This window comes from Labrus bergylta, chromosome 8 (assembly GCF_963930695.1).
Source record: "Labrus bergylta chromosome 8, fLabBer1.1, whole genome shotgun sequence".
Classification (NCBI taxonomy): Eukaryota; Metazoa; Chordata; class Actinopteri; order Labriformes; family Labridae; genus Labrus; species Labrus bergylta.
In genome coordinates, this window is record NC_089202.1 from 31521131 (window position 1) to 31545130 (window position 24000).

The 24000-nt window shown below is 42.9% G+C and overlaps 2 protein-coding genes across 3 annotated transcripts in view; one reads left to right on the plus strand and one right to left on the minus strand.

Moving 5' to 3' along the window:
* si:ch73-139j3.4 (CD82 antigen) overlaps positions 1-1091 on the plus strand; it is a 7156-nt gene extending 6065 nt beyond the window's left edge. The window contains exons 7-8 of the mRNA XM_020658290.3: positions 369-452; positions 595-1091. Coding sequence (XP_020513946.2) covers positions 369-452; positions 595-717 — 207 coding nt within the window. The 3' untranslated portion in view covers positions 718-1091. The remainder of the gene's footprint in view (positions 1-368; positions 453-594) is intronic.
* LOC110004093 (uncharacterized) overlaps positions 1-24000 on the minus strand; it is a 117153-nt gene that overhangs the window by 8897 nt on the left and 84256 nt on the right. The window lies entirely within an intron of this gene.

Genomic DNA, 24000 nt, shown 5'->3' on the forward strand with positions numbered 1-24000 from the left:
CTTGTTCGATCTCTTTAATAAGAAGTTCCTAATAGAAAAAATTTGGATGTTATTAATGAATCTTAATATCTACAATTTGTCTGAATGTTTAATATCCCTTTTTTATTTAATCTTCTGGAACATTTGTTATCTATTCTTTTGTTATGAAAAGTTAATTATGTTGTATTTACGTTATTCTTTTCTATTGTGTTACGCTGTTATGTTTAATATTGGTCCTTTATATTATATTAGTATACATGTGTTAAACATTGTTATATTGACAGATATATATATTGATAGAAGTACTTTCATGTTTTTAATGTTTTATGTGTTGGGTTTTGTCATGCTAGGTCTGAGGTGAATAATTTTTGTGTGTGTTTCTTAACCAGGGTTGCAAAGAGAAGGTCAAATATTGGCTGCAGGAAAACATTAACACCATCACGGGCATGGTCGTCGGTCTCATGTTTATCCAGGTAAACTGACATCCTGTGCTGTAACGAGCTGAACAGCCTCCGAGGGGCGCTAACTAGCCCTTAGTGTTGTCTGTGTATCCTTTCAGCGCTCAGAGAGATTTTATTCACCTAAATTTTCTCTTTTCTTCGTTTGTTTCTGCAGATGGTTCTGTTTGTCCTCATGGTGTCTCTGTACTACGCGATCAAAAGCAAAGCTGCTTTGAAAATAAATCCTCCAACGGACACTGACCACGCCCCCCTGGACCCCTCCCCGAAGACGACCTGATTAATGGAGAGCAGAACTACAGTTACATAGATCCTGATGATGGCTACATTGACCCTGCCCACCCAGCACATCTCCATGAATAGCCAGAGCCTGTAGAGCCCGCACACTTTTTATACGAACAGTTAATGAATCAATAAAATCTGTAAATTTAAACAAATGGAGCAGGATCAAACCGTTGGTACAGCATTTATGGTTCTATGGGGGCTTGTGAATGACGTTTTTTACTGTTTTGCTTGCAAAAAGCTTCAATGCAAAGTATTTTTAACTGCATTGGCTCTGTTTGTGTGTGTGCCTGTGAGTCCATGCGGGTGAGGAAACCCCTTGCCAGATTTGGTATCCAATCACTATGAATTAAAGTTTGAGGACGCTGAAAAGACCGGTGTCAGATTCCCCACATTACTTGAACAGGAGGAGAGGTTGCAGTATGAAGATACACCATGTCTTTCTTATCCGGGACCGTGTGGGGACGACAAGGAAGAGAAATTGTTAACAAAAAATGACTTTCTGAAAACATCGTTTCACGCTTCTACTACTTCGAAACAGAGTTTGGCTAAAGGTTAACAGCAACAGACTACAGCAGGCTGTCACGTTAGCAGACCATAACATTAGCAGACTGTAACATTAGCAGGCTGTCATGTTAGCAGACCATAACATTAGCAGACCGTAATGTTAGCAGACTGTAAAGTTAGCAGGCTGTCACGTTAGCAGACCATAACATTAGCAGACCGTAATGTTAGCAGACTGTAAAGTTAGCAGACTGTCACGTTAGCAGACCGTAATGTTAGCAGACTGTAAAGTTAGCAGGCTGTCACGTTAGCAGACCATAACATTAGCAGACCGTAATGTTAGCAGACTGTCACGTTAGCAGACCGTAATGCTAGCAGACTGTAAAGTTAGCAGACTGTCACGTTTGCAGACCGTAATGTTAGCAGACTGTAAAGTTAGCAGGCGGTCACGTTAGCAGACCATAACATTAGCAGACTGTAACATTAGCAGGCTGTCACGTTAGCGGACCGTAATGTTAGCAGACTGTAAAGTTAGCAGACTGTCACATTAGCGAACTGTCGCATTAACGGACTGTTATATTAGCGGACTGTCATGTTAGCAGACTGTAAAGTTAGCAAACTGTAAAGTTAGCAGACTGTAAAGTTAGCAGACTGTCACGTTAGCAGACTGTAAAGTTAGCAAACTGTAAAGTTAGCAGACTGTAAAGTTAGCAGACTGTAAAGTTAGCAGACTGTCACGTTAGCAGACTGTAAAGTTAGCAGACTGTAAAGTTAGCAGACTGTCACGTTAGCAGACTGTCATGTTAGCAGACTGTCATGTTAGCAGACTGTAAAGTTAGCAGACTGTAAAGTTAGCAGACTGTCACGTTAGCGGACTGTCACGTTAGCAGACTGTAAAGTTAGCAGACTGTCACGTTAGCGGACTGTCGCGTTAGCGGACTGTCGCGTTAGCGGACTGTCATGTTAGCAGACCGTAAAGTTAGCGGACTGTCACGTTAGTGGACTGTAAAGTTAGCAGACTGTCACGTTAGCGGACTATCATGTTAGCAGACTGTAAAGTTAGCAGACTGTAAAGTTAGCAGACTGTAAAGATAGCAGACTGTAAAGTTAGCAGACTGTCACGTTAGCGGACTGTCGCGTTAGCAGACTGTAAAGTTAGCAGACTGTCACGTTAGCGGACTGTCGCGTTAGCGGACTGTCGCGTTAGCGGACTGTCATGTTAGCAGACCGTAAAGTTAGCGGACTGTCACGTTAGTGGACTGTAAAGTTAGCGGACTGTCACGTTAGCGGACTATCATGTTAGCAGACTGTAAAGTTAGCAGACTGTAAAGTTAGCAGACTGTAAAGATAGCAGACTGTAAAGTTAGCAGACTGTAAAGATAGCAGACTGTAAAGTTAGCAGACTGTAAAGATAGCAGACTGTAAAGTTAGCAGACTGTAAAGTTAGCAGACTGTCATGTTAACAGACTGTAAAGTTAGCAGACTGTCATGTTAACAGACTGTCGCGTTAGCAGACTGTCGCGTTAGCAGACCGTAATGTTAGCAGGCGGTCACGTTAGCAGACCATAACATTAGCAGACCGTAACATTAGCAGGCTGTCACGTTAGCAGACTGTCACGTTAGCAGACTGTAAAGTTAGCAGACTGTCATGTTAGCAGGCGGCCACGTTAGCAGACTGTCACGTTAGCAGACTGTAAAGTTAGCAGACTGTCATGTTAGCAGGCGGTCACGTTAGCAGATCGTAATGTTAGCAGACTGTAAAGTTAGCAGGCTGTTACGTTAGCAGACTGTAATGTTAGCAGGCGGTCACGTTATCAGACCATAACATTAGCAGACCGTAACATTAGCAGGCTGTCACGTTAGCAGACTGTCACGTTAGCAGACTGTGAAGTTAGCAGACTGTCACGTTAGCGGACTGTAAAGTTAGCAGACTGTCATGTTAGCAGACTGTCACGTTAGCAGACTGTAAAGTTAGCAGACTGTAAAGATAGCAGACTGTCATGTTAGCAGACTGTCACGTTAGCAGACTGTCACGTTAGCAGACTGTAAAGTTAGCAGACTGTCATGTTAACAGTCTGCTAACATGACAATCTAGACAAATGTTTTCCTGACATATCCGCCGCCAGCACCGAGGGGCCACGCGGCCTCGGGTGCGGGGATCTCAAAACCGGTAAAAACTGTAAAGTTAGCAGACTGTCACGTTAGCGGACTGTCGCGTTAGCGGACTGTCACGTTAGCAGACCGTAAAGTTAGTGGACTGTAAAGTTAGCAGACTGTCACGTTAGCGGACTGTCACGTTAGCAGACTGTAAAGTTAGCGGACTGTCATGTTAGCAAACTGTAAAGTTAGCAGACTGTAAAGTTAGCAGACTGTCACGTTAGCAGACCGTAATGTTAGCAGACTGTAAAGTTAGCAGGCTGTCACGTTAGCAGACCGTAATGTTAGCAGGCTGTCACGTTAGCAGACCATAACATTAGCAGACTGTAAAATTAGCAGACTGTCACGTTAGCGGACTGTCGCGTTAGCGGACTGTCACGTTAGCAGACCGTAAAGTTAGTGGACTGTAAAGTTAGCAGACTGTCACGTTAGCGGACTGTCACGTTAGCAGACTGTAAAGTTAGCGGACTGTCATGTTAGCAAACTGTAAAGTTAGCAGACTGTAAAGTTAGCAGGCTGTCACGTTAGCAGACCGTAATGTTAGCAGGCTGTCACGTTAGCAGACCATAACATTAGCAGACTGTAACATTAGCAGGCTATCACGTTAGCAGACCGTAATGTTAGCAGACTGTAAAATTAGCAGGCTGTCACGTTAGCAGACTGTAAAGTTAGCAGGCTGTAAAGTTAGCAGGCTGTCACGTTAGCAGACTGTAAAGTTAGCAGACTGTAAAGTTAGCAGACTGTCACGTTGGCAGACCATAACATTAGCAGACCGTAATGTTAGCAGGCTGTCACGTTAGCGGACCGTAATGTTAGCAGACTGTAAAGTTAGCAGACTGTCACATTAGCGAACTGTCGCATTAGCGGACTGTTATATTAGCGGACTGTCATGTTAGCAGACTGTAAAGTTAGCAGGCTGTAATGTTAGCAGGCTGTCACATTAGCAGACTGTAATGTTAGCAGACTGTAAAGTTAGCAGACTGTCACGTTTGCAGACCGTAATGATAGCAGACTGTAAAGTTAGCAGACTGTCACGTTAGCGGACTGTCGCGTTAGCAGACTGTCATGTTAACAGACTGTCATGTTAACAGACTGTAAAGTTAGCAGACTGTCATGTTAACAGACTGTAAAGTTAGCAGACTGTAAAGTTAGCAGACTGTAAAGTTAGCAGGCTGTCACGTTAGCAGACCGTAATGTTAGCAGGCTGTCACGTTAGCAGACCATAACATTAGCAGACTGTAAAATTAGCAGGCTGTCACGTTAGTGGACTGTAAAGTTAGCAGACTGTCACGTTAGCGGACTGTCATGTTAACAGACTGTAAAGTTAGCAGACTGTCATGTTAACAGACTGTCATGTTAACAGACTGTAAAGTTAGCAGACTGTCATGTTAGCAGACTGTAAAGTTAGCAGGCTGTCACGTTAGCAGACCATAACATTAGCAGACCGTAATGTTAGCAGACTGTAAAGTTAGCAGGCTGTCACGTTAGCAGACCATAACATTAGCAGACCGTAATGTTAGCAGACTGTAAAGTTAGCAGACTGTCACGTTGGCAGACCATAACATTAGCAGACCGTAATGTTAGCAGGCTGTCACGTTAGCGGACCGTAATGTTAGCAGACTGTAAAGTTAGCAGACTGTCACATTAGCGAACTGTCGCATTAGCGGACTGTTATATTAGCGGACTGTCATGTTAGCAGACTGTAAAGTTAGCAGGCTGTAATGTTAGCAGGCTGTCACATTAGCAGACTGTAATGTTAGCAGACTGTAAAGTTAGCAGACTGTCATGTTTGCAGACCGTAATGATAGCAGACTGTAAAGTTAGCAGACTGTCACGTTAGCGGACTGTCGCGTTAGCAGACTGTCATGTTAACAGACTGTCATGTTAACAGACTGTAAAGTTAGCAGACTGTCATGTTAACAGACTGTAAAGTTAGCAGACTGTAAAGTTAGCAGACTGTAAAGTTAGCAGGCTGTCACGTTAGCAGACCGTAATGTTAGCAGGCTGTCACGTTAGCAGACCATAACATTAGCAGACTGTAAAATTAGCAGGCTGTCACGTTAGTGGACTGTAAAGTTAGCAGACTGTCACGTTAGCGGACTGTCATGTTAACAGACTGTAAAGTTAGCAGACTGTCATGTTAACAGACTGTCATGTTAACAGACTGTAAAGTTAGCAGACTGTCATGTTAGCAGACTGTAAAGTTAGCAGGCTGTCACGTTAGCAGACCATAACATTAGCAGACCGTAATGTTAGCAGACTGTAAAGTTAGCAGGCTGTCACGTTAGCAGACCATAACATTAGCAGACCGTAATGTTAGCAGACTGTAAAGTTAGCAGACCATAATGTTAGCAGACTGTAAAATTAGCAGGCTGTCACGTTAGCAGACTGTAAAGTTAGCAGGCTGTCACGTTAGCAGACTGTAAAGTTAGCAGACTGTAAAGTTAGCAGACTGTCACGTTGGCAGACCATAACATTAGCAGACCGTAATGTTAGCAGGCTGTCACGTTAGCGGACCGTAATGTTAGCAGACTGTAAATTTGGCAGACTGTCACATTAGCGAACTGTCGCATTAGCGGACTGTTATATTAGCGGACTGTCATGTTAGCAGACTGTAAAGTTAGCAAACTGTAAAGTTAGCAGACTGTAAAGTTAGCAGACTGTCACGTTAGCAGACTGTAAAGTTAGCAGACTGTAAAGTTAGCAGACTGTCACGTTAGCGGACTGTCATGTTAGCAGACTGTAAAGTCAGCAGACTGTAAGGTCAGCAGACCGTAAAGTTAGCGGACTGTCACGTTAGCAGACCGTAAAGTTAGTGGACTGTAAAGTTAGCAGACTGTCACGTTAGCAGACCATAACATTAGCAGACTGTAACATTAGCAGGCTATCACGTTAGCAGACCGTAATGTTAGCAGACTGTAAAATTAGCAGGCTGTCACGTTAGCAGACTGTAAAGTTAGCAGGCTGTCACGTTAGCAGACTGTAAAGTTAGCAGACTGTAAAGTTAGCAGACTGTCACGTTGGCAGACCATAACATTAGCAGACCGTAATGTTAGCAGGCTGTCACGTTAGCGGACCGTAATGTTAGCAGACTGTAAAGTTAGCAGACTGTCACATTAGCGAACTGTCGCATTAGCGGACTGTTATATTAGCGGACTGTCATGTTAGCAGACTGTAAAGTTAGCAGGCTGTAATGTTAGCAGGCTGTCACATTAGCAGACTGTAATGTTAGCAGACTGTAAAGTTAGCAGACTGTCACGTTTGCAGACCGTAATGATAGCAGACTGTAAAGTTAGCAGACTGTCACGTTAGCGGACTGTCGCGTTAGCAGACTGTCATGTTAACAGACTGTCATGTTAACAGACTGTAAAGTTAGCAGACTGTCATGTTAACAGACTGTAAAGTTAGCAGACTGTCACGTTAGCAGACCATAACATTAGCAGACTGTAACATTAGCAGGCTATCACGTTAGCAGACCGTAATGTTAGCAGACTGTAAAATTAGCAGGCTGTCACGTTAGCAGACTGTAAAGTTAGCAGGCTGTCACGTTAGCAGACTGTAAAGTTAGCAGACTGTAAAGTTAGCAGACTGTCACGTTGGCAGACCATAACATTAGCAGACCGTAATGTTAGCAGGCTGTCACGTTAGCGGACCGTAATGTTAGCAGACTGTAAAGTTAGCAGACTGTCACATTAGCGAACTGTCGCATTAGCGGACTGTTATATTAGCGGACTGTCATGTTAGCAGACTGTAAAGTTAGCAGGCTGTAATGTTAGCAGGCTGTCACATTAGCAGACTGTAATGTTAGCAGACTGTAAAGTTAGCAGACTGTCACGTTTGCAGACCGTAATGATAGCAGACTGTAAAGTTAGCAGACTGTCACGTTAGCGGACTGTCGCGTTAGCAGACTGTCATGTTAACAGACTGTCATGTTAACAGACTGTAAAGTTAGCAGACTGTCATGTTAACAGACTGTAAAGTTAGCAGACTGTAAAGTTAGCAGACTGTAAAGTTAGCAGGCTGTCACGTTAGCAGACCGTAATGTTAGCAGGCTGTCACGTTAGCAGACCATAACATTAGCAGACTGTAAAATTAGCAGGCTGTCACGTTAGTGGACTGTAAAGTTAGCAGACTGTCACGTTAGCGGACTGTCATGTTAACAGACTGTAAAGTTAGCAGACTGTCATGTTAACAGACTGTCATGTTAACAGACTGTAAAGTTAGCAGACTGTCATGTTAGCAGACTGTAAAGTTAGCAGGCTGTCACGTTAGCAGACCATAACATTAGCAGACCGTAATGTTAGCAGACTGTAAAGTTAGCAGGCTGTCACGTTAGCAGACCATAACATTAGCAGACCGTAATGTTAGCAGACTGTAAAGTTAGCAGACCATAATGTTAGCAGACTGTAAAATTAGCAGGCTGTCACGTTAGCAGACTGTAAAGTTAGCAGGCTGTCACGTTAGCAGACTGTAAAGTTAGCAGACTGTAAAGTTAGCAGACTGTCACGTTGGCAGACCATAACATTAGCAGACCGTAATGTTAGCAGACTGTAAAGTTAGCAGACCATAATGTTAGCAGACTGTAAAATTAGCAGGCTGTCACTTTAGCAGACTGTAAAGTTAGCAGGCTGTCACGTTAGCAGACTGTAAAGTTAGCAGACTGTAAAGTTAGCAGACTGTCACGTTGGCAGACCATAACATTAGCAGACCGTAATGTTAGCAGGCTGTCACGTTAGCGGACCGTAATGTTAGCAGACTGTAAATTTGGCAGACTGTCACATTAGCGAACTGTCGCATTAGCGGACTGTTATATTAGCGGACTGTCATGTTAGCAGACTGTAAAGTTAGCAAACTGTAAAGTTAGCAGACTGTAAAGTTAGCAGACTGTCACGTTAGCAGACTGTAAAGTTAGCAGACTGTAAAGTTAGCAGGCTGTCACGTTAGCAGACCATAACATTAGCAGACTGTAATGTTAGCAGACTGTAGAGTTAGCAGACTGTAAAATTAGCAGAATGTCACGATAGCAGATTGTAATGTTAGCAGACTGTAAAGTTAGCAGGCTGTTACGTTAGCAGACTGTAATGTTAGCAGGCGGTCACGTTAGCAGACCATAACATTAGCAGACCGCAACATTAGCAGGCTGTCACGTTAGCAGACTGTCACGTTAGCAGACTGTGAAGTTAGCAGGCTGTCACGTTAGCAGACCATAACATTAGCAGACCGTAATGTTAGCAGACTGTAAATTTAGCAGGCTGTCACGTTAGCAGACCATAACATTAGCAGACCGTAATGTTAGCAGACTGTAAAGTTAGCAGACCATAATGTTAGCAGACTGTAAAATTAGCAGGCTGTCACGTTAGCAGACTGTAAAGTTAGCAGGCTGTCACGTTAGCAGACTGTAAAGTTAGCAGACTGTAAAGTTAGCAGACTGTCACGTTGGCAGACCATAACATTAGCAGACTGTAAAGTTAGCAGACCATAATGTTAGCAGACTGTAAAATTAGCAGGCTGTCACGTTAGCAGACTGTAAAGTTAGCAGGCTGTCACGTTAGCAGACTGTAAAGTTAGCAGACTGTAAAGTTAGCAGACTGTCACGTTGGCAGACCATAACATTAGCAGACCGTAATGTTAGCAGGCTGTCACGTTAGCGGACCGTAATGTTAGCAGACTGTAAAGTTGGCAGACTGTCACATTAGCGAACTGTCGCATTAGCGGACTGTTATATTAGCGGACTGTCATGTTAGCAGACTGTAAAGTTAGCAGGCTGTAATGTTAGCAGGCTGTCACGTTAGCAGACCGTAATGTTAGCAGACTGTAAAGTTAGCAGGCGGTCACATTAGCGAACTGTCGCATTAGCGGACTGTTATATTAGCGGACTGTCATGTTAGCAGACTGTAAAGTTAGCAGGCTGTAATGTTAGCAGGCTGTCACGTTAGCAGACTGTAATGTTAGCAGACTGTAAAGTTAGCAGACTGTCACGTTTGCAGACCGTACTGATAGCAGACTGTAAAGTTAGCAGGCGGTCACGTTAGCAGACCATAACATTAGCAGACTGTAACATTAGCAGGCTGTCACGTTAGCGGACCGTAATGTTAGCAGACTGTAAAGTTAGCAGACTGTCACATTAGCAGACTGTAAAGTTAGCAGACTGTAAAGTTAGCGGACTGTCACGTTAGCGGACTGTCGCGTTAGCGGACTGTCACGTTAGCGGACTGTCATGTTAGCAGACTGTAAAGTTAGCAGACTGTAAAGTTAGCAGACTGTAAAGTTAGCAGACTGTCACGTTAGCGGACTGTCGCGTTAGCAGACTGTCGTGTTAACAGACTGTAAAGTTAGCAGACTGTCATGTTAACAGACTGTAAAGTTAGCAGACTGTCGCGTTAGCAGACTGTAAAGTTAGCAGACTGTCATGTTAGCAGACTGTAAAGTTAGCAGACTGTAAAGTTAGCGGACTGTCATGTTAGCAGACCGTAATGTTAGCAGACTGTAAAGTTAGCAGGCTGTCACGTTAGCAGACCGTAATGTTAGCAGGCTGTCACGTTAGCAGACCATAACATTAGCAGACTGTAATGTTAGCAGACTGTAGAGTTAGCAGACTGTAAAATTAGCAGACTGTCACGATAGCAGATCGTAATGTTAGCAGACTGTAAAGTTAGCAGGCTGTTACGTTAGCAGACTGTAATGTTAGCAGGCGGTCACGTTAGCAGACCATAACATTAGCAGACCGTAACATTAGCAGGCTGTCACGTTAGCAGACTGTCACGTTAGCAGACTGTGAAGTTAGCAGACTGTCACGTTAGCAGACTGTAAAGTTAGCAGACTGTCATGTTAGCAGACTGTCACGTTAGCAGACTGTAAAGTTAGCAGACTGTAAAGATAGCAGACTGTCATGTTAGCAGACTGTCACGTTAGCAAACTGTCACGTTAGCAGACTGTAAAGTTAGCAGACTGTCATGTTAACAGTCTGCTAACATGACAATCTAGACAAATGTTTTCCTGACATATCCGCCGCCAGCACCGAGGGGCCACGCGGCCTCGGGTGCGGGGATCTCAAAACCGGTAAAAACTGTAAAGTTAGCAGACTGTCATGTTAACAGACTGTAAAGTTAGCGGACTGTCATGTTAGCAGACCGTAAAGTTAGCGGACTGTCACGTTAGTGGACTGTAAAGTTAGCAGACTGTCACGTTAGCAGGCTGTCACGTTAGCAGACTGTAAAGTTAGCAGACTGTAAAGTTAGCAGACTGTCACGTTGGCAGACCATAACATTAGCAGACCGTAATGTTAGCAGGCTGTCACGTTAGCGGACCGTAATGTTAGCAGACTGTAAAGTTGGCAGACTGTCACATTAGCGAACTGTCGCATTAGCGGACTGTTATATTAGCGGACTGTCATGTTAGCAGATTGTAAAGTTAGCAGGCTGTAATGTTAGCAGGCTGTCACGTTAGCAGACCGTAATGTTAGCAGACTGTAAAGTTAGCAGGCGGTCACATTAGCGAACTGTCGCATTAGCGGACTGTTATATTAGCGGACTGTCATGTTAGCAGACTGTAAAGTTAGCAGGCTGTAATGTTAGCAGGCTGTCACGTTAGCAGACTGTAATGTTAGCAGACTGTAAAGTTAGCAGACTGTCACGTTTGCAGACCGTAATGATAGCAGACTGTAAAGTTAGCAGGCGGTCACGTTAGCAGACCATAACATTAGCAGACTGTAACATTAGCAGGCTGTCACGTTAGCAGACCGTAATGTTAGCAGACTGTAAAGTTAGCAGACTGTCACATTAGCGAACTGTCGCATTAGCGGACTGTTATATTAGCGGACTGTCATGTTAGCAGACTGTAAAGTTAGCAAACTGTAAAGTTAGCAGACTGTAAAGTTAGCAGACTGTCACGTTAGCAGACTGTAAAGTTAGCAGACTGTAAAGTTAGCAGACTGTCACGTTAGCGGACTGTCGCGTTAGCGGACTGTCACGTTAGCGGACTGTCATGTTAGCAGACTGTAAAGTTAGCAGACTGTAAAGTTAGCAGACTGTAAAGTTAGCAGACTGTAAAGATAGCAGACTGTAAAGTTAGCAGACTGTCACGTTAGCGGACTGTCGCGTTAGCAGACTGTCATGTTAACAGACTGTAAAGTTAGCAGACTGTCATGTTAACAGACTGTAAAGTTAGCAGACTGTCGCGTTAGCAGACTGTAAAGTTAGCAGACTGTCATGTTAGCAGACTGTAAAGTTAGCAGACTGTAAAGTTAGCGGACTGTCATGTTAGCAGACCGTAATGTTAGCAGACTGTAAAGTTAGCAGGCTGTCACGTTAGCAGACCGTAATGTTAGCAGGCTGTCACGTTAGCAGGCTGTCACGTTAGCAGACCATAACATTAGCAGACTGTAATGTTAGCAGACTGTAGAGTTAGCAGACTGTAAAATTAGCAGACTGTCACGATAGCAGATCGTAATGTTAGCAGACTGTAAAGTTAGCAGGCTGTTACGTTAGCAGACTGTAATGTTAGCAGGCGGTCACGTTAGCAGACCACAACATTAGCAGACCGTAACATTAGCAGGCTGTCACGTTAGCAGACTGTCACGTTAGCAGACTGTGAAGTTAGCAGACTGTCACGTTAGCAGACTGTAAAGTTAGCAGACTGTCATGTTAGCAGACTGTCACGTTAGCAGACTGTAAAGTTAGCAGACTGTAAAGATAGCAGACTGTCATGTTAGCAGACTGTCACGTTAGCAAACTGTCACGTTAGCAGACTGTAAAGTTAGCAGACTGTCATGTTAACAGTCTGCTAACATGACAATCTAGACAAATGTTTTCCTGACATATCCGCCGCCAGCACCGAGGGGCCACGCGGCCTCGGGTGCGGGGATCTCAAAACCGGTAAAAACTGTAAAGTTAGCGGACTGTCGCGTTAGCGGACTGTCGCGTTAGCGGACTGTCATGTTAGCAGACCGTAAAGTTAGCGGACTGTCACGTTAGTGGACTGTAAAGTTAGCAGACTGTCACGTTAGCGGACTGTCATGTTAGCAGACTGTAAAGTTAGCAGACTGTAAAGTTAGCAGACTGTAAAGTTAGCAGACTGTCACGTTAGCGGACTGTCGCGTTAGCGGACTGTCGCGTTAGCAGACTGTCATGTTAACAGACTGTAAAGTTAGCAGACTGTCATGTTAACAGACTGTAAAGTTAGCAGACTGTCGCGTTAGCAGACTGTAAAGTTAGCAGACTGTCGCGTTAGCAGACTGTCATGTTAACAGACTGTCATGTTAGCAGACTGTACAGTTAGCAGGCTGTCACGTTAGCAGACCATAACATTAGCAGACCGTAATGTTAGCAGACTGTAAAGTTAGCAGGCTGTCACGTTAGCAGACCATAACATTAGCAGACCGTAATGTTAGCAGACTGTAAAGTTAGCAGACCATAATGTTAGCAGACTGTAAAATTAGCAGGCTGTCACGTTAGCAGACTGTAAAGTTAGCAGGCTGTCACGTTAGCAGACTGTAAAGTTAGCAGACTGTAAAGTTAGCAGGCTGTCACGTTAGCAGACTGTCACGTTTGCAGACCGTAATGTTAGCAGACTGTAAAGTTAGCAGGCTGTCACGTTAGCAGACCGTAATGTTAGCAGACTGTAAAGTTAGCAGACTGTCACGTTTGCAGACCGTAATGTTAGCAGATTGTAAAGTTAGCAGGCGGTCACGTTAGCAGACCATAACATTAGCAGACTGTAACATTAGCAGGCTGTCACGTTAGCGGACCGTAATGTTAGCAGACTGTAAAGTTAGCAGACTGTCACATTAGCGAACTGTCGCATTAGCGGACTGTTATATTAGCGGACTGTCATGTTAGCAGACTGTAAAGTTAGCAAACTGTAAAGTTAGCAGACTGTAAAGTTAGCAGACTGTAAAGTTAGCAGACTGTCACGTTAGCAGACTGTAAAGTTAGCAGACTGTAAAGTTAGCAGACTGTCACGTTAGCGGACTGTCATGTTAGCAGACTGTAAAGTCAGCAGACTGTAAGGTCAGCAGACTGTAAAGTTAGCAGACTGTCACGTTAACGGACTGTCACGTTAGCAGACTGTAAAGTTAGCAGACTGTCACGTTAGCAGACTGTCGCGTTAGTGGACTGTCGCGTTAGCGGACTGTCATGTTAGCAGACCGTAAAGTTAGCGGACTGTCACGTTAGCAGACCGTAAAGTTAGTGGACTGTAAAGTTAGCAGACTGTCACGTTAGCGGACTGTCATGTTAGCAGACTGTAAAGTTAGCAGACTGTCACGTTAACGGACTGTCACGTTAGCAGACTGTAAAGTTAGCAGACTGTCACGTTTGCAGACCGTAATGTTAGCAGACTGTAAAGTTAGCAGACTGTCACATTAGCGAACTGTCGCATTAGCGGACTGTTATATTAGCGGACTGTTATATTAGCGGACTGTCATGTTAGCAGACTGTAAAGTTAGCAAACTGTAAAGTTAGCAGACTGTAAAGTTAGCAGACTGTAAAGTTAGCAGACTGTCACGTTAGCAGACTGTAAAGTTAGCAGACTGTCACGTTAGCGGACTGTCATGTTAGCAGACTGTCATGTTAGCAGACTGTAAAGTCAGCAGACTGTAAGGTCAGCAGACTGTAAAGTTAGCAGACTGTCACGTTAACGGACTGTAAAGTTAGCAGACTGTCACGTTAGCGGACTGTCGCGTTAGCGGACTGTCATGTTAGCAGACCGTAAAGTTAGCGGACTGTCACGTTAGCAGACCGTAAAGTTAGTGGACTGTAAAGTTAGCAGGCTGTCACGTTAGCGGACTGTCGCGTTAGCAGACTGTCATGTTAACAGACTGTAAAGTTAGCAGACTGTCATGTTAACAGACTGTAAAGTTAGCAGACTGTCACGTTAACGGACTGTCACGTTAGCAGACTGTAAAGTTAGCAGACTGTCACGTTAGCGGACTGTCGCGTTAGCGGACTGTCGCGTTAGCGGACTGTCATGTTAGCAGACCGTAAAGTTAGCGGACTGTCACGTTAGCAGACCGTAAAGTTAGTGGACTGTAAAGTTAGCAGACTGTCACGTTAGCGGACTGTAAAGTTAGCAGACTGTAAAGTTAGCAGACTGTAAAGTTAGCAGACTGTAACGATAGCAGACTGTAAAGTTAGCAGACTGTCACGTTAGCGGACTGTCGCGTTAGCAGACTGTCATGTTAACAGACTGTAAAGTTAGCAGACTGTCATGTTAGCAGACTGTAAAGTTAGCAGACTGTAAAGTTAGCGGACTGTCATGTTAGCAGACTGTAAAGTTAGCAGACTGTAAAGTTAGCGGACTGTCATGTTAGCAAACTGTAAAGTTAGCAGACTGTAAAGTTAGCAGACTGTCATGTTAGCAGACTGTAAAGTTAGCAGACTGTAAAGTTAGCAGACTGTCATGTTAGCAGACTGTAAAGTTAGCAGACTGTAAAGTTAGCGGACTGTCATGTTAGCAAACTGTAAAGTTAGCAGACTGTAAAGTTAGCAGACTGTCACGTTAGCAGACCGTAATGTTAGCAGACTGTAAAGTTAGCAGGCTGTCACGTTAGCAGACCGTAATGTTAGCAGGCTGTCACGTTAGCAGACCATAACATTAGCAGACTGTAATGTTAGCAGACTGTAGAGTTAGCAGACTGTAAAATTAGCAGACTGTCACGATAGCAGATCGTAATGTTAGCAGGCGGTCACGTTAGCAGATCGTAATGTTAGCAGACTGTAAAGTTAGCAGGCTGTTACGTTAGCAGACCGTAATGTTAGCAGGCGGTCACGTTAGCAGACCATAACATTAGCAGACCGTAACATTAGCAGGCTGTCACGTTAGCAGACTGTCACGTTAGCAGACTGTAAAGTTAGCAGACTGTCATGTTAGCAGGCGGTCACGTTAGCAGACTGTCACGTTAGCAGACTGTAAAGTTAGCAGACTGTCATGTTAGCAGGCGGTCACGTTAGCAGATCGTAATGTTAGCAGACTGTAAAGTTAGCAGGCTGTTACGTTAGCAGACTGTAATGTTAGCAGGCGGTCACGTTATCAGACCATAACATTAGCAGACCGTAACATTAGCAGGCTGTCACGTTAGCAGACTGTCACGTTAGCAGACTGTGAAGTTAGCAGACTGTCACGTTAGCAGACTGTAAAGTTAGCAGACTGTCATGTTAGCAGACTGTCACGTTAGCAGACTGTAAAGTTAGCAGACTGTAAAGATAGCAGACTGTCATGTTAGCAGACTGTCACGTTAGCAGACTGTCACGTTAGTAGACTGTAAAGTTAGCAGACTGTCATGTTAGCAGACTGTCACGTTAGCAGACTGTCACGTTAGCAGACTGTAAAGTTAGCAGACTGTCATGTTAACAGTCTGCTAACATGACAATCTAGACAAATGTTTTCCTGACATATCCGCCGCCAGCACCGAGGGGCCACGCGGCCTCGGGTGCGGGGATCTCAAAACCGGTAAAAACTGTGAAGTTAGCAGACTGTCACGTTAGCGGACTGTCGCGTTAGCGGACTGTCGCGTTAGCGGACTGTCATGTTAGCAGACCGTAAAGTTAGCGGACTGTCACGTTAGCAGACCGTAAAGTTAGTGGACTGTAAAGTTAGCAGACTGTCACGTTAGCGGACTGTAAATTTAGCAGACTGTAAAGTTAGCAGACTGTAAAGATAGCAGACTGTCATGTTAGCAGACTGTCACGTTAGCAGACTGTCACGTTAGCAGACTGTAAAGTTAGCAGACTGTAAAGTTAGCAGACTGTAAAGTTAGCAGACTGTCATGTTAACAGTCTGCTAACATGACAATCTAGACAAATGTTTTCCTGACATATCCGCCGCCAGCACCGAGGGGCCACGCGGCCTCGGGTGCGGGGATCTCAAAACCGGTAAAAACTGTAAAGTTAGCAGACTGTAAAGATAGCAGACTGTAAAGTTAGCAGACTGTAAAGATAGCAGACTGTAAAGTTAGCAGACTGTCACGTTAGCGGACTGTCGCGTTAGCAGACTGTCATGTTAACAGACTGTCATGTTAACAGACTGTAAAGTTAGCAGACTGTCATGTTAACAGACTGTAAAGTTAGCAGACTGTCATGTTAACAGACTGTAAAGTTAGCAGACTGTAAAGTTAGCAGACTGTAAAGTTAGCAGATTGTCACGTTAGCAGACTGTAAAGTTAGCAGACTGTCATGTTAGCAGACTGTAAAGTTAGCAGACTGTAAAGTTAGCGGACTGTCATGTTAGCAAACTGTAATGTTAGCAGACTGTAAAGTTAGCAGACTGTCATGTTAGCAGACCATAACATTAGCAGACCGTAATGTTAGCAGACTGTCATGTTAGCAGACTGTAAAGTTAGCAGACTGTCACGTTAGCAGACTGTAAAGATAGCAGACTGTAAAGTTAGCAGATTGTCATGTTAGCAGACTGTCACGTTAGCAGACTGTAAAGTTAGCAGACTGTCACGTTAGCAGACTGTAAAGTTAGCAGACTGTCATGTTAGCAGACTGTCACGTTAGCAGACTGTAAAGTTAGCAGACTGTAAAGATAGCAGACTGTAAAGTTAGCAGACTGTCATGTTAGCAGACTGTAAAGTTAGCAGACTGTAAAGATAGCAGACTGTAAAGTTAGCAGACTGTCATGTTAGCAGACTGTCACGTTAGCAGACTGTAAAGTTAGCAGACTGTAAAGTTAGCAGACTGTCATGTTAGCAGACTGTAAAGTTAGCAGACTGTAAAGTTAGCAGACTGTAAAGATAGCAGACTGTAAAGTTAGCAGACTGTAAAGTTAGCAGACTGTAAAGATAGCAGACTGTCACAGAGCAGCTTTTAAAACAAAGTTAACTCATAAAATGTAATTGTTCAAAGCTTTATGACCCATTTCTGTGTGAAAGTCCACAAAAATTATTCCCCAAAAAAAAAACACTGACACTTTTTCCTTCTTTGTATATTTCTACATGCACTACTTAAACGCTGCCTTCACATCACGGAGACTTTACACCAAACACCAGGAATGTGTAGAAATGAAAACAATGTTTGGTTAAAAGTTAAAATAAAGAAATGGTTTTAGAATGTGAGGTTTCCTTAAACCTTTGCTCTTCCTGTAAAATTTGCCTCAAACTGGAAAACAGTGACCAAAAGACTGAGGTTTGTTTTGGACGGTGGGCTGACTGTATTATTGCATCCCTTGTGTAGCCAGCCTAAGTTCAGCATTTCAGTTTCCATGGTGACCACCTTCTTGGGTTTCATAACTCCTCCTCAGAAATGAATAAGTGACGTCACTGAGTCTACGTCCATGTTTTATACAGACATAATGTTCAAAGGAGACTTTTTGTTTTCACTTTTTATTTATCTTTGTTAAAAAATATCTGAGCTGGTGACAATTCAACAGCTCAACATGAAATATAAATATAATATAGTCAGTGTACTGATACGTGAATGTGTTTTATCAAAACTACATCAGCAGTGCCCTCCTGTGGTCACATACAGAAGAACATCATAAATAAACAAGATGGGTTATGACATAAAATAACATAAAATAGATTAAACATAAATAAAGAAATAATGAAACAGGAAGAAAACAGTCAAAGACAAGCTTTGGTACAAACTGTGAATGAGAATACAAATATAAAACATAAAATCTTTTGGTACATTTGAATAAAACATTCCTCCAGGAATATATCTGGATTTGTTGACATCAGATTCGATCATCACAAGAACTTTGTTTACTGAGAGAAAATACATTTAAATCTACAATAAACCAAAAGTGATCAGTTAAAAACACCTGGGGTCTCATTTATAAACCAGTGCAGAGAATCTATCCCCTGAACGTGCAGGCTCGTGTTTAAAATGTTTGGTCAACATAAATAAAGTTCAGGGAAGAAAAATAATTTATATTTAATTATAATTACTATATTTCAGAACATCTAAATCATGTTTTTATTGCTTTTAATTCCAAAAAGAAAAATATCAGTTCAGTTTAACACTTTAAGAAACCCCTGTGACATTATGCCCTCTGTTCAACTCCCATGATGCTTTGCGTTATGCAAAGAGGCCCTTTACTTGAGTTATTTTGTCTGCAGCGCCTCCACCTGCTGGATCCAACAGTGAACACACTGAACCGACTCACTGAGAGTGTCAAAGTATGTGAGCGAGGACGGGGTGGGGGGGGGGGGGAGGGGGAGGGGCATGGTGCAGGGTCCTGATCGGATCCCTCCTGAATCACAAACAGACACAGACACATCAGAAAAAGTCCAGGTGAAACTGTTCCGTGAACCAATCAGAGCGTAGGGACTCACCAGGTGTTGCAGCAGGTCGTTGTTCAGCCTGATGACGTTACACAGATCTCTGTCGTCCGTAGACAAAAATCTGAGCTGCTCTGCACACGTCTGATACTGAGACAGTTTGCGGACCACAGTTGAGCTCTGCACCAAACCAAACCCCAGAAACACAATTTAACCTTCTTTCTCTGCTGCTTCCCACCGTTATCTTTATCTTTATTTTTTAATTATTCCAGAAACAATTCTGAAAAACACATTTTATGTAGATTTACATTCTGTCTGTGTCAAAACAACAGCGCCACCATCGGGACAAGACGAGCAGTGTTACTGTCAGAATTAGTGTAAAGAACTGTACAGCCTGAAGAAGGCACCGATCAGAAGAGCGGGTTTACCTGTTCCAGGTGAGCGGCGCTCTCTGTGCAGGGCAGGGCGGGCAGGGCTGCCAGGATGCTCTACACAGAAACAACGACACAAACAAAATGTTCTACCACTTATTTCAAATGTTTTATCCTCAATCGTTTCAAATGGAAAAGCAAGAAACCGTTTTTTATTCAAAGATTGTAAATATTAATGTGACGTCACACTTGTCTGTTTCTGGATTTAGAACTTTAACATCATTTTTCAACACAGGCGGTTGCTGCTTGGTTTTATTCCGAAAGAGGTTTAGCAATCTATGACATTAAATTCTTAGATTAATAAAAATGTGTTTTTAATAATAACGTTACACTCGACCTCCTCGTCTCACCTTCTGTTTCAGGTCGCTGTCGTAGATCTTCAGCGCCTCCTGCAGGCTCTGGATGGTACTCTGCATGTCAGGGTCCGAAAGGTATTCAGTCTTTATAGGTACCACCCCACCTGCTGCAAGCTCCGCCCACAGCGCCACAAACAGGAAGAACATGTACCCACAATGCACTGCAACAGGAAGAGCAGAGGGTTTTATTCCAGACGCCTGAAAGGTGAGGGGTCACACAGCTAACGAGCTAATCTGTTAGCACGGCTGACCAACGAACGTACTGCAGAGTTAAAACATTTCCACGATCGATATTTCAAAGTTTCATTTTAAATTCTGAATCCAACTTTAAATGTTTTTTTCTTGTACAGATTTAATCTTTTTAACTTTCAATTCTTCATATCTATGATCACCATCACATCTACAAACTCTCGTCTCTAAAATAATTCTTGATATTTTCGTCAGACTTTAATTTGAATTTTTGAATTTTGAATTTTGAATTTCAGAATCAAATGTTTGATGTTTAAAAGGGCATGTTTCAGATCTCTGCTGTAAAACACTGAAATCAACTTTAATATAAGACACTCAGATCATAAACATGATTTGTATTTGCCTTTTGTTTTTTAAAGTTAATTTAACGAAGTGTAAAAATATAAAATTCTATAAAGAAAGTTTCTCACTGAAGAACTTAAACTTCTCAAAGTCTTTACAAGCTGAAAAAGGTCGAAGAAGACGATGAAGAAAAAAGGATAAAGATAAAAAAGAGAGTAATAAAGGAGAAGAAGAAAAAACAGACTCACTTGTTGTCTCTGGGCTTTAGCGTGGATCAGGTCTGGATCAGGTCTGGATCAGGTCTGGATCAGGTCTGGATCAGGTCTGGATCAGGTCTGGAGGTGGTGTGTGGTCCTGATGAGAGCGTCCCGTGTGCTGAGCCCGGTCCTCCTGCAGGTTTTTATCCTCTCCTCCATCATGAATCAAAGTTCTCAGAAAAGGAGAAGGTTGCAGCTGACTCAGACTGAAGGTGTGTCCTTTACCTTCATCTCCCTGCTGAATGTTTCATCATCATCATCATCATCATCATCATCATTCAGATTTCTGTAGAAGTGTGTGTTTCATCACTGTGCTGAGTGTGCAACAGATCTATGACATCAGGAGCAGGCACGAGACCAACACTGATACACCCGACACAAACACAACATGGAAACACACATTTCATCTTTTAGTTTATTGAGTATTACTTTGAAGGTTTTTTTGAGAGAGAGAGAGGGAGGGAGGGTGGAGGAGAGGGGGAGAGAGAGAGAGAGAGAGGAGAGAGAGAGAGAGAGAGGGAGGGAGGGTGGAGGAGAGGGGGCGAGAGAGAGAGATAGAGAGAGATAGAGAGAGACAGAGAGAGAGACAGAGAGAGAGAGTATGAATGGATGAGTTAATACTGATGGACTCTACACTGCAGCCTCTACCATCAGTGTGTGAATGGATGAACACATGCGCACTAACCGCTGTAATGTTTATGTTATTATTTTATTTCTATAGAAAGTTAGTTTAATTAATGAGATTAATCCAGCAAAGTTAAAACAGTCTAAGTGACAGTGTTCTTTTACCTGCCAGGTGAGCATGACCTAAGATTTCAGTTTTTACACTCTGTAAGTCATGAACACACACATAGGCTGAAGTATACACACACACACACACACACACACACACACAAACAGGATCCTATGGACATGCACTAATGGAGAGATGTCAGAGTGAGGAGGCTACCCACAGTGGGCGCTCCTGAGCTGATGGTGGGGAGGGGGTTTGGTGCCTTGCTCAGGGGCACCTCGGCAGTGCTCAGGAAGTGATCTGGCACCTCCAGCTACCAGACCAACTTCCATATTTGGTCCGCACCGGGACTTGAGCCGACGACCCTCCGGTTCCCAACCCAAGTCCCTACAGACTGAGCTACTGCCGCCCCCACCTCTTGCATCCCTACGCTCTAAACTTGTGAAAGCATGAACTCATTTCCTCATAGGATGTTTCTTCATCACAAAAGTTTTAGGAAACAGAAATTGAAAACCTCTTCCACTGTCATGTGACTTCCTGCTGACTCACTCATAAAGCCGGCGTCATCATGTTGCGCATTCAGTTTGAACACCTGAGTCGGATGTGAATGTATACTCTAGATATTTAAATATTCTTTGCTCCCAGATGCAGTCTGAGAGGTAAACGCTCTGTGAAGGAGCTGAAGGTTTGGGATCGTGATCATAAATCTGCTCCACATTAATATTCTTCATACTAATAAAAACATCAGAGTCATGTTTGCACTCAGTGATCAGCTGATCACAATCTCACAGATCAATAAAATAATAAAGTAATTTGATTCTGCGCTCTTCATCTCAGGAAAAGATCCCAGAAATCATCTTCTTCATCGGAGTTCCGTTTAACTCTGATTCACTGACTAATGAGAGCTGAGGGAAACCGTGTCAGTGCATTTACAGTCAGACATACAATCACTATTAACCCCTCACATGCCTGAAGCACATTAACCCTTTAACTCTTTAATCCATCCTGACGATGAAGAGCAGCAGAGTTACATGTTTGAATGTCTGCGATGATGACTGCAGCGAGCGTTCTTTAAAATGTTTACAAAATATTCAAATAATTATGTTAAATATGTTTAATTCTTCGCTCCGGGATTTCTTAGAAAGTGTTTGTGGGCGGAGCTTTGGGGTTGTAAAAATTTTCCTTTACCTGCAGGCAAGAAAATATGCTACAGAACACACCCTCTCTCTCTCTCTCTCTCACACACACACACACACACACACACATACACACACACACACACACTCACACAGGTAATTGCAGAAACAGGTAACTACATGACCGGCTCACTCACTGAGGTTCATGGACAACCACGAGACTTACACGAAAGTGATCTATTTTAGTGGAACAGTGCTCAGGAAGTGAACTGGCACAGTTCCAGCTAACAGACACATTCCATATTTGGTTCACACCTGGATCTGAACTGGGGATCCTCAGGTTCCAAACCCAAGTCAACCACAATACACACCGGGTTTATTTTTGCCGGAGCTCGCTGCAAGCACTCATCAAGCTGAACAGAGAGGATCGCCCCGGACAGGAAGTCAGACAATGAAACGCTCAAAACATCTGGACAATTTCAAAATAAAATAACATACAGACTCCTGATCGTATTTTTCATCACTTTATCAACATGACGTCAAAACAGAATGAACAACAAATCATCCTGTTGTTTACACATGGTTCTCTTTATTCCCGCATGATCTTGTAGTTCTCCTGTGATCTTGTAGTTCTCCTGGGATCTTGTAGTTCTTCTGTGATCTTGTAGTTCTCCTGTGATCTTGTAGTTCTCCTGTCATCTTGTAGTTCTCCTGGGATCTTGTAGTTCTCCTGTGATCTTGTAGTTCTCTTGTGATCTTGTAGTTCTCCTTTGATCTTGTAGTTCTCTTGTGATCTTGTAGTTCTCCTGTGATCTTGTAGTTCTCTTGTGATCTTGTAGTTCTCTTGTGATCTTGTAGTTCTCCTGTGATCTTGTAGTTCTTCTGTAATCTTGTAGTTATCATGTGATCTTGTAGTTCTCTTGTGATCTTGTAGTTCTCTTGTGATCTTGTAGTTCTCCTGTGATCTTGTAGTTCTCTTGTGATCTTGTAGTTCTCCTGTGATCTTGTAGTTCACTTGTGATCTTGTAGTTCACTTGTGATCTTGTAGTTCTTCTGTGATCTTGTAGTTCTCCTGTGATCTTGTAGTTCTCTTGTGATCTTGTAGTTCTCCTTTGATCTTGTAGTTCTCTTGTGATCTTGTAGTTCTCCTGTGATCTTGTAGTTCTCTTGTGATCTTGTAGTTCTCCTTTGATCTTGTAGTTCTCTGTGATCTTGTAGTTCTCTTGTGATCTTGTAGTTCTCCTTTGATCTTGTAGTTCTCTTGTGATCTTGTAGTTCTCCTGTGATCTTGTAGTTCTCTTGTGATCTTGTAATTCTCTTGTGATCTTGTAGTTCTCCTTTGATCTTGTAGTTCTCTGTGATCTTGTAGTTCTCTTGTGATCTTGTAGTTTTCCTTTGATCTTGTAGTTCTCTTGTGATCTTGTAGTTCTCCTTTGATCTTGTAGTTCTCTGTGATCTTGTAGTTCTCGTGTGATCTTGTAGTTCTCTGTGATCTTGTAGTTCTCTTGTGATTTTGTAGTTCTCTTGTGATCTCGTAGTTCTTCTGTGATCTTGTAGTTCTCCTTTGATCTTGTAGTTCTCGTGTGATCTTGTAGTTCTCGTGTGATCTTGTAATTCTTCTGTAATCTTGTAGTGATCATGTGAACTTGTAGTTCTCTTGTGATCTTGTAGTTCTCCTGTGATCTTGTAGTTCTCCTGTGATCTTGTAGTTCTCTTGTGATCTTGTAGTTCTCGTGTGATCTTGTAATTCTTCTGTAATCTTGTAGTTCTCCTTTGATCTTGTAGTTCTCTTGTGATCTTGTAGTTCTCTTGTGATCTTGTAGTTCTCCTGTGATCTTGTAGTTCTCCTGTGATCTTGTAATTCTTCTGTAGTCTTGTAGTTATCATGTGATCTTGTAGTTCTCTTGTGATCTTGTAGTTCTCCTGTGATCTTGTAGTTCTCCTGTGATCTTGTAG